General features: G+C 41.0%; 1 protein-coding gene across 14 annotated transcripts in view; it reads right to left on the bottom strand.

The window, feature by feature from the left end:
* Positions 1–14,136, bottom strand: part of SPATA13 (spermatogenesis associated 13) — a 101,611-nt gene that overhangs the window by 11,907 nt on the left and 75,568 nt on the right. For 12 of the 14 annotated variants that reach the window (XR_001877540.1, XR_001877541.1, XR_001877544.1 and 9 more), the window contains 7 exons: positions 10,088–10,224; positions 9,461–9,640; positions 8,199–8,384; positions 5,625–5,804; positions 4,760–4,992; positions 2,266–2,395; positions 1,336–1,708 (listed from right to left, as the gene is read on the bottom strand). Coding sequence is in view for 9 of the 14 variants with exons in the window: in XM_017831574.1 (XP_017687063.1) it covers positions 1,336–1,708; positions 2,266–2,395; positions 4,760–4,992; positions 5,625–5,804; positions 8,199–8,384; positions 9,461–9,640; positions 10,088–10,224 (1,419 nt within the window). In the remaining 5 variants the exon portion in view is untranslated. Of the gene's footprint in view, positions 1–1,335; positions 1,709–2,265; positions 2,396–4,759; positions 4,993–5,624; positions 5,805–8,198; positions 8,385–9,460; positions 9,641–10,087; positions 10,225–12,625; positions 12,836–13,647; positions 13,669–14,136 lie in introns of those variants that run through there. The other 2 variants (XM_017831583.1, XM_017831582.1) reach the window with 2 other exon arrangements.

The following is a 14,136-nucleotide window of genomic DNA, read 5'->3' as shown; positions in this document are numbered from 1 at the left end:
ACAATATCCACTATTGCAGAGTTCTGCTTAGGTGAATTAGGGAAGGCAGCTACCTCCCATCCCCAGGAGTACAAGGTGACAGAGCATGCTCTACACAGAGTAACTTATAAAAACCATGAGGGTTGTGCCCAACAGGATCATAATGTCACACGTTCAGGACAGGAGGAGAGTCAGGTTTGGAAAGTTTGAGGAGAGTTTAGCTGTGGCTCCTTCATTGTTTATTTCAGACTTGAGATGACTGAGGTTAATTGCAACAGTTGGTGCAATGTGAAAGAGTCAAAACTGGTTTTCGAGTATGAATTGGTAAACTTGTGTTTTCTTCAGCTATATTATCTAACATACATATGGAGGAGGCCTTATTTTTGTCATACTTACAACTTTACCAAAGGAAAAAAGCCACTAAGATCAAAAGGTTTACATTTGTAATCTAAGGGTTACTCCTGTCTTCGTATTCTTCTGATCAAGTGTTTTAAGTGGATGTGGAATATAAGATTTGGCATCTTGATTAAATTTTAATAACTTCTGAATTCTATCATCCACTTCACTGCACTTCCAATGTTATGAAAAACAGAAGTTCTCAAGCAGTCAACCCACACAGATGCACTAACTTTAGAAATACGAAAAAGAGTTTTATTTTTCTTATTAGCGTTGCTGTTTTCCTTGTGTATGTTTTGCCAATGAAATTTTGCTGGAGCTTTTGTCACTGATCTTAAAGAAAGCATGAAACCATGCAAAAAAAAGAGCAAATCCTAAATATACATTCACACAGAAGACACTGTCCTTAGAGTGTCCCACAGGCTGCCCGTCTAGTATTTGCTACCTTTTTTCCTGCTCGCTCAAGGTTAGGCTCTGTACACTGCCCAGTGTTGGGTCTGTTACTAATGATGCCATGCAACTGCATGGGTCTCCTGGACACAGGTGGTGCCATTATATGACATGGGCAGTATAAACCTACAATTATTGCTGCTTGGCTTTGTCATAAAGTGTCCTTTACAAAAAGATATTTTTGGCCAATAATTCATATAGAAGTGACAGGATTTTAGATTGATTTTTATTATTGATTGGTCTTTGTGAATTGCATCTTGTCATATCTCATTCTGCTTCATAATGCACCAGAATCATATGGGTGACACTAACTGCCCTGGACCTTTGGCCCACAGTGACAGGGCAAGCACACCTGAATAGGCTTCACTTACACAGCTAAACTGTTGGGTAAGAAAGGGACACCAGTTCCAGATGACAGATGCACATCTGCACAAAACATAAAGAATGGCAAAAGCAAAAACATTCCCCTTTGTTTTAACTACTGTTCAGAGAGGAAATTCTTCCACTCACCCATTTCCTTGTCTTCTTGAACTCTTCTCCTTTCACTTTCGCATGCCGCAATCCATCTCTTTTTATCCTCCTGTTTTTTTGCACAGAACAAATGAATCTCTTCTGTTGTTCTGTTTATTATCTTAAAAGCATTCTTGACATTAATGTTAAAGTCTCTGTCTTTGCCATCTTCGATGTCCACAATTTCCATTTCATCCATGTCAATACGATCTTTATAATACAAGATGTCCCTTCTCAGCAAGTCCTTCTTACAGAACACAAGCTGATGGTCAAAAAGGAAGAAAGTCCTCTGCTGGCTTTTGCCTTGTTTTGATATTTTGGTCAGTTCTCCTGAGTGGATCAGTTCTGAGCTTCTGGCTAACACATCTGGTCCCTAGGAAGATACAGATATAGATATATATATAGGTAGTAAGTAAATAATATTTTAAAGTCTCACTGTGTGCCTAACCAGTCTCACTATATAATCAAATTTTAAGTTCACTCTTCTGGTATTTTTATTATTAGATTTGAAAATGTAACACAGTGTAAATAATGTCATAGAGGTAAATTTAATGACTGTGGTTCTGCTCTACTTCATATCTGCATAAAGAAGAGGAAACTCTTCTTAAGTCAGTGAAACAGGTTTCAGTTCTGACAGAACTACCAAAATTCCAAAGGAGATTTAAGAGCTCTATTATTAAAAAAAATACATTTTGTCATTTCATCTCACATACAATGTCCACGTTAAAACATGCTTGCTCTTCCTGAACTATAAAGTGAATCAGTAACAGAATCATTGCAAATGAAGCAACTGGACTTTTAACTGAGCAATGACCGCTTGAAAAGTAGACACCACAAACAACAACCTATGCAGAAAGACATATGCTGTAGGGAACATCAAGTATTGTACACAGTACCTTTGCTCAGAAAAGGGGACAGGCTGACACTCACCTCCCAGTCTACGATAGAGACTTGCCAACGTGCAATCTTGTCGATGCTTTCTAGCCTCCGTTTTCGCTCATTGATCAGACATGCAACGTTCTTCATAGCCTCATATGCAGCTTTTATGTTGTTATAATCACTGTGAAATGTAGGCACGTTTCAAAGATCACTTATGCAATGGACATGATGCAATCATGAGCCGTGACAAGTGCTAGCCCACATTACTCACTTGTCCCTCTACTCAGGGTACTTAAATAAGAGAGACCTGATTCTCAGCAATCCCAAACCTCACACAGTAGCCTGTGCAATTCAGTGCTGTGGTACTGCTAGGCTTGTCCAGGACCAAATTACTAAACTGCTGGAAGGAGGAAGAGGAGATAGATTAATGAACTGCCATAACGTCTACTGAAAACAATAGTAGAACTCCCTCTGACCTCAGAGATAGCTACATTTCACCAAAGGACTGTGTTTTTAAGCAAAATTTTAGTGGGATTTTATTGGAAAGGGCATTCTTTCAATTGTGTTTAACAATTATATTTTCTCCTTGTTTCCAATGGCTGGGTCAATGAACACAAATGGAGAATGCCCCATGGGCAGAAAAAATACCAAAAGCAACCCTAAACAGGGTCAGTGAGGAACCCAAGAACATGGGCACCAGAAAGAGGAATTCAAGGCAACAGTACTAAGGCGGCAGCCTGTTTCCATGGGAGAAGTGTGTGAGAGCCAAGATGGTCACCTTCCTCTGCCTGCTTGAGTACAATCAGTTCAGGTCAGTCCTCCTGTCCTTCTGCTCCCCTCCTTCTGTCCCTGAGCTCCCAACATGCCTATGAATCTCCCCAGTGTTCAGGGGTTTTTTTGCCTCTGAATATTATCCATTACTCCTTCACCTTTCCCAAATGGAGTCTCTGAGAAGAGAGAAGGGAAAAGATGTATTTCTTGCCTTAGGTCTCCCAGCCAAGCAGCTGCTTTCCCTCTTTTATCAGAATGCCTCTTGCAGAAAAGGAAGCCAGAGGTAGAACACAGCATGAGCCAGAAATAAATCCTGCAAAGGGGTTAGTCTTGCTGTCCTTTTTATCTGATTCTGTCTCAGTTCCAATTTTAATTGGCTGCTGCTGATGGATGCACTTCCCTTCTAAATCTGTGCATTCTCTCTTCTCTCTGTTTATATCTATGGAAACTCTATTCTGCCACACTGTATACAAAAAGTGAGATTAACCATAATAGGATCCTACAAACATCAGGAAGATGACCACATAATATCCATACCGCTACTCTTGCCCTTCCTTATCTCGATTCCTTCTTTCTCTATTGGTATGTTATTCCACACTTCTTTCAAAACCTGTGGCCTTCACAGCAGGCTGTGCGCATCAGAACTTCAAACTTTTTATGAAAACAAAATGCTACCAAAAAACCAGCTGGCTGGAGCTTTACCAAGGTTCCGTGTGGGTGCAGGTCTGCCTGTTTGTGAGTAACTCTGTACAGTGGGCACCTGTCTGTGCTTGTAGGTGTCTCTGGATGCTGTGCCACAGAAGAGGAAAACAGGTACTGTGGGCCAAAGGTGGCGAGACCTTGCTGGCACTTTATCTACAGCTTTAATAGCTCACAGAATAAACTTCCTAAAATTAGTACCAGTGAAAGAGAAACTCATGTTAGTAACTGTTATTGCAGCACTTCTCAGGTAGCCACAAAACTGAATGGAGGCATTTCACACCTGAATGTCAGTACTTCATGGACCTTGTATTTTGGCCCTGGCAAAAATCCAGTGGGCTCAAAGGGCAATTTTCTCAAGGTTAAAAAAATACAGACTCTGGTCAAGGAAGCACTGCCTCAGGCTGCATTTGGACTTTGAGCACAGGGGTCACAATGGAACATTCTTCTTGCAGTTATGCAAGTTAAAAAGATAGACACTTAAAGACAAAATCTTAATTTAGTCAAAGATTTAATCAGCTCAGGAGTATACCAGAAAGGGTAATAACCTGCAACTGAAATTCTCATTTATCCCAGATGAAAACCTAATATCTGAACTTTATTACAAACAAAGGGAATGTTTATTACTATTAGGTTTCTAAAAAACATTACTTCAAACATGCTCAGAGTGCATCTTTTTTTCTAAGACCCTCTTTACCGTTTTTTTAAATCCACAACTTGTATGCATCTTCCCCTGTTCTTCTCTGGTTTTCTTTCTCCTTCACTTCCTTGACACATTGGCCTTCTTTTCACGCTGAATTACACATCCCTCCCTGCATCCTATTTCAGCATCAACTTCTTCTCCTTCTCCTTTTTTGATTTACTCCTTATTCTGTCTTGCATCCTCCCAGTCCACTGTACTGCATTTTCAGATACTGTTTTTGGTAATATCTGTGATGGTTCCAAGATGCCCTGTCTGTAGTGGCCCATGGCAGTTTTGTTCCTGATCTCAAAAGCCTCAGTGTTGTGTTATCCAGAAAACTTGAGTAAGTAGGTGTTAATGCTATTACAGAATTTGTTCTTTTTACTCTCTCACCTGTGTTGCTGAGTGGTGTATTTGAGCAATTCTGCAAGCTGCAGAGGGTATTTGCAGATTTTCTGAACAGGCGTGAGAAGAAAACCATCAATGGCAATGTCAATCATCTGCTGAAGCAAGCGACAGGCCTCGAAGAAGTGGCGGTATTTGCCCTGTTTCATTAGTTTGGAAAGTTCAATGCAGGCACTGGGATGATTGTTACAATACTCTGAATAAATAGCAAAGCCTTCTTGCTATTAAAAAAAAAAAAAAGTTACAGCTTTACTGAAGTATTTGTCTATAAAGAAAAAAAGTTATTTTTGTAACATCTATTATATATAATCAGATTAATTAATCCATTTTCTATATTGTTTCCAGGCTGATGAGCCTTGAAACTATGCAGAAATCTACTTCGTAACTCTCAAAACCCTGTACCTTCTTTGTCAGAACACAGAAATAAAGATCTCTGTTCAATCAGGATAAATCAAACCTGCCTTAAGAAGTACTTTTCCCTGGGGAAGACAGCTATATGCTTAGCAAGTGTCTATCAAGAACTCACAGCCTCTTTCCCCACCACCTTCCTTCTTTAATTTCTTTATGAAGATTTTGCATGCCAAATGTGAGATCACTGCAAACAGTCCAGCTCAACTGCGATCATTACAGTTTTGAAAAGGAAATTTAAAATTGTTTACAAAGTTACATGATCATTAAAGATGAGGAGAAATATAAAACATTTAACAGTTAATTAATTGCAAATTACTTTAATTTCTAAAATACTGCTGGTTTAGTATTTGAGAAGCATTTGTTACTAAAATCCCCTCCTAACATGGTATTTTATTATCATATTTTATTAATTTCATAAATTAAATCAACTTTTGCAACCTACATGTTGAAGAAAACATGATCCTATTTCACTTAGATGAGGTTCTTCTTTGTTGTACTGTTTCTCAAGATCCTTCAGAAACTTCCTTTGGAACTTGTAAATATCTTCAATATTTCCAAAAATGGTGCTTAACTGAGCTGTGGTGAACATTCCTGTATGTTTACGACACTGCCGAATATAACCCTGGAAATGAAATAAAAAACACTCATTAGCTGGAAGATGTCAAACAGGTTCTGCCCTGAGCAAGCCCATCTGAGCTGGCCAAACCCCCGTGACCTATGGGCAGGTAAGTGGTTTCCCAGCCATATGTGCACAGGTGTGTAAATTCAGATTTGCATCTGAAATGTTTACACATTGATTATTGTGGCCCAACTCCTGTCTCGCAGGACCGTAAATGAATCACGGAACCAGAAACCTGCAGAGTGTGTAAAGCCCATTCGCACCTCCTTGTACAATGTCAGCCCAATGTAAGGTCCCAAGGGTGCTGCTACTTTCACTTTTTTCACAGCAATTTCTCTGTGTCATAACAATTCTTCTTCATGCACATTAGAACAAACCCTGAAACAATTAATATAAAGACAGTGTCTACCAGAGCTAAAGTACTGGTATGCACAGCTGGCACATCTTCATGTACCTGTTCCACGAAGCTGAGCGTGGGGAGCAGGATACAATGTAGAGACTTGATATTCAGGAATAGCTGCTGTGCTCATACTCTCCTATCTGTTAGGGTGCCGAGGTTCAGGAGTGCGAAGGTTAAATGGTATGATAGGGGTTATCTGCCAGGCTCCTCCACTTGGCTGCTGTCAGTCTGGTCTCCTCCAAATTGCTTCGGAAGCAGACAGCTGAAATAGCCTTGCAGTCGCTCTGGTGAGGTTTACCAGGAAGCAATACTGAATATTGCTGGCACTGTTATGAATATTCCTGTCTCCTCCCCAGCCATCTGCTTTGAGAGCTGTGCAGTGGCTATGCTGCAAGCCAGCTGCCACATTTCCTACTGCACCAACAAGGAAAACTAATTCCTGTGCAGCTTTTGTAATACAGACTGCAGACACTTCTTGAATGTAAAATGTGTTTTCTGGGTATATCCAGCTTCATGATCCTGACTGCACCAGCCCTAGCGATTCACTCTATTGTTGAGCTTGCAAATATGGATTACTGTCTGCCATAGCTTTTCTGGCTTAGTCTTACTTGAGTATAATTTCAGTCTTATGTCCTGCTTGCACCACCGTACGGATTCACTTTGAGGACAGCAGACCATCTCTACCCCACATGTTGAATATGGTGCATCACTTCTCTACTTGGAAAGTGTGTGTTTGCTCTCTAGTACTAAACTCAGAGGCATGTCAGATTTTTAAAAAGAGGCATAGAATGTATGTACTAGAGAAAATTAATTAATTAATTAATATCAGTCTAAGATATTATGACTATGAAAGTAGTTCTAGAACTCAGCTAACCAAGGCAGCAACATAGCTGAGCATAAAAGTTCCTCCCTGATCTTTTATGCACACAATCAAGCTCACTACCTTAAGGAAATAACAAACATAAATGACAAAATTTACATTTAATGTTTTTTAAAATCAGCCAATTAGTAACCAATTTTTGCCTTTTTTCCCTTCAAGATGCATAAAAAAGGCCTGATCTAAAAATTAAAAAAACAAAAAAACCCACAAAAAATCTACAAAAACCCAAAACAAACAAACAGAAAAAACCAACCAACCAACCAACTAACCAAAAAACCCACCAAAAAAACCCAAAAACAACAACAAAAAAAACCCAAACCACACAACACCACAAAAAACCACCGCTGTCTTGTCTCCTTTGTTATACATGAAATAATCTAATGATAAGTGGTAAAGGATGGCGGCATGACAAATCCAAGGACAGACTTAGCAAACTTAGGGTACGAAGAATATTTTGGTAAGTTGCTTAGCACCATTCCAGATGCTAACCACAAATACAAGTCAAATGCACGTCACGTCCACATCAAAAGAGGCAAACTTCAGTGAAGAGTATTAAGAAGCTTCTTTTCCAAGTGTGGGTCTCCAACAAAATTCGAACAAAGAAGGAGAAAACACCCTACATTTTATGGTTCAAACAAGCAAGGTAGATCTAAAACACCTTTAGACTTCTTCATAGTTTCTAAGCATCCAGAAAAAGTCCCTTTGTTTGAGAAAACAACAAAAAAAGAACCCCACACCCAGCAAATACTCTTTTCAAGTTAATTTCAAAAAATTTTGTCCCTAACTGTAACATTAGTTACTCAAAGTTTTCTATATAAACCATGTGGTAAAAAGTTCTAAATAAACTGAACTTCCTTCTCTCATTATTACAGAAAGAGCAGTCAGATAAGCAAAGCACTTTTTCCCTGTCAGAAACAGAATTGTTTTTTTAAAAAAGGAAGCGATGCCTTGTGGCAGTCAGCAGAGAGGAAAGCTGTAAAAGGACACAAGAAGGGTCTGACTGACAGCCTCAGAAGCTCAACTGGGAATATTTTGATATGAGAAACCACGCTGATTCTCAGCTTATATGTTCTGTCCATATTAGGTGAGCAGAATGTCCTCAGGTTAAAGCATGTACCTCACAGATGTCCTTGAGATGCTTGATATAGACTTGTTCTGTGTTCATAATTTCCTGTATAACATTGGTTCTCATCTGATCCTTGTTTTCAGCTATTTTCTGGCGATGCTTGCTAATATCTGCATCTTGTTCTTCATCCTGGATACTATTACAATTTTCTGGCACTTCTTCCTGATTAACTCGCAGCTGCAGCCAGAACAAACAAAGGAATTAGAATAGAGCAGAAACTTTTACAAAATATGGTAAAACTGTTACTAACTTCTTACAATTAAGAGAAGACTGGCTACAGAAATGTTCCCAATCTTACCTTAAAGAGGGGGTTCCATAATAGGAATTGTCCCATTGTGCCCACTGCATATTCAAACAAAGTGTTGAGATTTCTGTCTGGTTCAATACATGGCTTTCTACTACTCATAGATTCTGAAAGATACCATGTTGTGTTGCCCATGTACTTTCAGGCTTAAGGCTATTTCTGACGCTTACTAATAGTTTAGGTGTTATTTTGGCCAAGCTAATGTATCGGTAGAATTACAAAAGTAGACAACTGAACCACTTTTAAATAGTTTCCCTCTGCGCCAGTTCCCCATCTATACGATATGGATAACAGCACATCCTTTTTTGACTTTTGTTTTATTGCCCATGTTGGCTGGAGACCTAGGAAGAGCAAAATTAAGAACCACCTCTAGCACTTTGTGTAGTATTTCATGCAATGTGACCCAAGCTTCACCACAGGCTCTCAAAAAGTAGTTCAAGTTACTTTCTAAAACATACTTCAATTTTATACTGTCTGAGAGTTATACTGTCATTAATCTGCATGAGTTCTGACTGGGGAGTTCAGACTGTGAACTAGATGTCTACACAATGTTGTGATAATAAATTAAGTCCTATTTTACCAAAAAATCCCTGCAGCATAGCTTTCACCACACCCTTATGAAAACTGTTTTGTTGTTTCTGTATAGTAATGGCTCCTGGTTGAGCTTTCTGCTGCTGTAATCTCTGCTTGAGAAATTCCTTGGGTTACAAAAGGACCACACAAAGGAAGAAGACAGAGTAGAAAGTGTTAGAGGAGCTAAGGGATTTTGGGGTGTGATTCTGTATTGGTTTTTTCCTTGTGAACTCCTTAGGAGTTACACCACTGACATTCAGCTACAAACATGCTGACCATTCTCTGACACGGGCCCTTCTCTGAAATGTAATGCCATGACAATTGCCATACTCTGACAGGAATCCCATAATGGTGCAAAAGCAAGAGAGTTACCCACCCTGACAAAGCTGGCTGGAAACCAGGCTTCCTTGTCCTCATTTCTTCCCCACCACCAATCTTTGTTGGAAGCTTCTAGAACTCTAATGACATCTCCAGCTTTGAAGCCCAGCTCTTGATCATCCATAGTGACATGGTCCCAGAGAGCCTCTGCATAGACAACAGTGCCATCGCTTATCAGCTAAGATAGAAAAAAAATGAGATTGTGAAGACAAAAGATAAACTATGAACACTTCATAGATTACAAAAATATAAAAATACCTCACTACAGCGCCTACGATTACTCCTATTACAGGATAAAACTAAAATTCTGTATTTTCAGAAATCTATGCACGTATTTATTGGTGAGAACAATTAGAATCCTGATCCAGAGCAGTTACGTAGGCTAATGAGTTACAGCTCCAGTGAAGTTCAAGTCACTGTGCTCTTCCCTTGTCATCTGCTCGTGGGCCCTGCCAGAGACAGGTCACCATGGCTGCTGGATTCTTCACCATGCTGGCTACTACCATTGCACTTTTTATGAATACAAAATCTCAGACCTGTGGAAGATATCTCTCTGCATCCCCCATCCCTGTCCCTGCCCCACCCCTGCTCCATCGTTTCCGCAGTGCAAAGCCCCAGACGTTACCTCATTAATTGCTAGCTGTTCGCCTCCGGGCTGCAGGTACCTGGGAGCGGCTTGGCAGAGCTCCTCGTAGCTGTAATCTTCCTCACTGCCATTGTCATCCACTAAGGCTGAAGATTCAGTCCCACCATCTGCAGCAACTAAAACAAAGGTGCAACAGCTGTTTGCTTCATCATTTTTATGATTCCAAGAAAAACAACAATGCAAGAGGAATTGCTGAGAAATTGCCTTTGTTGTCATGAATATAACAATAACAGCAGAAGTGGAGGGCAGCAGAACTCTCAGGAAAACCACTTTTCCATCATTAAATACTTTTTACTCTTTTTCAGAATTTTCTCATTTAGCAACTGATAAAACTGAGAAATTTTTGTATGCAAAAAATAGAACTACAACCATTCTTCACTATTTTCTACCCAGAGGAAACCTCAAATTATCTCTATGAGAAAGGAGGCCCCAATGCAGTTTTCCACGTGGCAGGTGAGAGAGCCCCAGTAGCCCCCAGCAGTCAGCAGGGACACTGTCATGCCCAGGCTGAGCGCTCTCACACCATCACATCCCCTGCAGGGACATAAGGACCCAACACCTCTGTGCCCACCCACCGTACACAGCCTCTGCTCTGTGCCGGCTGCTTGCCACCTCTCCCAAGTGCCGGGGGAGGCTCTAGCAGCACCAAGACCTGAGGGGACAGGGAGTCTGGACTGAGCACAGAGTAACTGCCCAACAGAAAACTTGTTCTAATTGCCTCAAATCACAAAAAAATTCTTGGTTTGACAATTGCAGATTTTCTAACCAAAGAGGCAGCTTTGTATATAAATAGGGACCAGGACTAAGATGGGCTTCGTCTTATTACACAACCACATAAACCAAGAGAAACACCATTTAAGTGACTGTCACTATGCAGCATAAAACTGTAAAATCCATTTGGGGTACACCACTGGGTGGCGGATCCTTTCAGCAATCATCTCTGTACTGGCAGATGAAGAGGACTGGGGCCTGATCTCAGGAACAAGTCACACTGACTGACTGACGCCCATCCTGCTCAGTGCTGGATCCTGTCCACGTGGGCTTGCCTTTGAAAGACGGCTATAATGTTCAAACCCATCGGGATGAGCTGGCAATCAAGAAGTGTTCATGACCAGTGGACTGGTGCCTAGGTGCACTCTCTGGTCCTTGTTTATTTATCCCTAAAGATTTATTCCTATGGCAGGCCCAAGCTGTGAATAACTAGAGTCTGAAGATCATACACTGCTCAAAAATGCATTAAAAATAAAAAGTAAAAAGTAAAAAATCAAGTAAAATTCAGAATGGGCTTCTAGCACTGACTCCTTTGCTAAAGGTCAGTGTGTCCCAGGTAAGTTGCTGCACAGCCTACAGAACATCTCTTACTCCTGACCTTTAAGCAGAATTATTGAAACTGCCAATCCCACCAAGCAGCAAGGCCGAGCAGCAGGGCCCTGACACTGCCTCTTCTCTACCCTGCTTCAAACCTGGGTACTGCCTGCCTGCTGAGCTCTGGGCTCCAGATGGATGAGAGTTGCAAAGAGATGACTTCTGGCTTTACTCCACACATCTACTACCAATAGGCACACTGCTGCCATCTCTATTTATGTTATAGGGAGAAATACTACAACTCCCTCCTTATGGGCACTCATACCATCACTGGCATCTTTGGTCATCTGAGTATTAACTTGCAATAGAGATCAAAGCAGATTACCACACAGATTTACCAAAAAACTTGAAAGATTTTTCTTTCCATTAAAAGCGGAAAAATATGGCATAGTCTTGATATAACAGAACATTTGACTATTTGACCATTCTGTTCCGCTCCCCAGCATTTCAAATATACATTCACATTAATGGTATAATCTGCCTAAAATGGGAGAATGCAGAATTCCTGTTTTAAAAAACAATTTTTTCCCCTACAGATTCATAAATCCAAGCACTGATAAACTTTTAAAATACATCTTGCAAAACTTACTGAAACTGCTTTGTTAACAAAATCTGAAAACAAATATTTCATTAAATCAACATATATCTTATAAAGCAACATAAAAAAAATAATCCTAGTGATCCTTTATACTATATTATCAGTACTGCCTGTTGGTTTGTTCCAGTAACAGCAGCACATCAAAATAACCTAATTCATTTGGCTCCAGACAAAAAATTACTACAATTTTAGGATCGATAACTGTTCGTTATTGTGTACCAAATCAACAAGCTTATATTGACTTTGTAGTTAGATTCAAGTGAAATCGGCCACTTGCACTCTGCATCTATTCCTCTATTGTTTACATACAGAAATATCAGAGGGAGGGGTATGCTTTCCCAGTTGCACCAATGGGATGCAAAAAACTTAAACAACAGCCTGGGACTGATTCAGATCTCCTAGCAGCTTTGTCAGCAGTTTAAGGCTGCAGGTTCCCATGGATGACACGGAGTTACTGTGACCAGAATCAGGCCCCCTGACTACCACTGTTTATCAGTTCAATCTAAAAACACTGTAAAAATTAGCAAGAGAGAGCATGTTCTACTCACACGTACCCATCTGAAGGCTCTCCAGACTCCAAAATCGTGCCATTGCCCCCCTGGCTACCATGCTGCTGTCAGACTGGACCCCAAGGCAAAGGTTTGACCTCTAACAGGTGATTCTCAGTCCTAAAGGGCTGGTGGAGGATCAAAAAAGGCTCTGAGCTACATCCAGCTTAGAGAAACAGCCTGTTCACTGCCTTCAGCTCCTGGCAGTGCCTCCAGAGCCTGACTGGGAACTGCCAGCGCTGCACTCAGCCGCTCAGCCTGGCTCCCAGTTCCCGGCTCTCTGACATCATGGGGTGCCCTTAGGGAGGAAGTTCCAGAAAAGAAACAAAACCTGGCTGCCTGTCCCTGGCCACACTGTGCCTGCAGCAGCCCAGACCGCTCCCACAGTGTCTGAAAATGGTGAGCGCAGCAAGGCAAGGAGTGCATTTTTTTTTTATTAAAGCAGCTAAATGCGATTTCAATCTATATTCAAATGACTGCAACTCAAAGGGAGAGAGATCTGGGTGGGAGCTGGGAGTTCCCTGTATTACAACACTGTTTGGAGTATCGGTTTATCTTTGTCATAATATACCAGTTAAAATTCCAGCAGAAGTAAACAATTAAGGTATTTTTTGCACAGCTATTAAAACCTCTCTTGCTTCACAGGCACAAGCAGCGCAAGTGTAAAGGCTGCAGCAGACTGCTCTCAGGAAAAACAGGGGAGGCTGGAGAAATTTCCTCACTGAAACTACAAACTTAATTCATCTGGTTCATGAAACAGGGAATAAAGCAGGAAAGCACTCAAACCATTCAGCTTTCTCTGGGTCTGACCCAGCCAGAGCACAACCCCATTCATTCACCACAGGCCAGCAATCCCCACCTTTACGTTTGTATCATCCTGCAGTGAAGCTGGATCAGTTCATGCACTGAAAGCAAAAGCAAGAGCTGCTGCCATCAGCAAAGCACAAAGCCTGCTGCAACCTATGCTTGTACACAGCACTGTCCTTACAGTTTGGAAAGCTCCTTAATCCTTATGGTTTCTTCTTTACCTGCAAACTGTTGGTCAGCGGAGCCTGTCCTGTGACTGGGGACTGTCTCCTCCAGGGATGTGTTCACAAAACCCTGAAGGCATTTCTGCACACAGTGACTTCTCAACACCCACTGACATCACATGGTTTCCCCCAGCACTGCCTCAGACAGAGAAGAAAAGGTCAAATATGGCCCTGCAATATTAATGCCATCTTCCTGCAAAAATCCTGTCTGTGCTTCACTGCATGAGAGACTGACAGGAATTCTCTTCTGAATCTCCCAAACTTCCGTATTATTTCTTTCTGCAAGGACTCTTGTTGGATAGCACAGTAAAAATAAGCTACTGGATATTATAAAATATTCATACACTTGGCACAAACCTGTGCATTTTTCTTGGCACAAACCACTAAAACAAAGCAACCCAGCAAACAGAAGTGACACTGAAGTGCTGATGATCCTGGGACCTGCAAGTGAAGGCTTCATGCTTTCAACCAACCAGAGCACAAGCT

This window comes from Lepidothrix coronata, unplaced genomic scaffold, assembly GCF_001604755.1.
Source record: "Lepidothrix coronata isolate B3197 unplaced genomic scaffold, Lepidothrix_coronata-1.0 Scaffold193, whole genome shotgun sequence".
Lineage (NCBI taxonomy): Eukaryota > Metazoa > Chordata > Aves > Passeriformes > Pipridae > Lepidothrix > Lepidothrix coronata.
The sequence above is the reverse complement of the archived record's forward strand: the minus strand, read 5'-3'. Positions and strand labels throughout refer to the sequence as shown.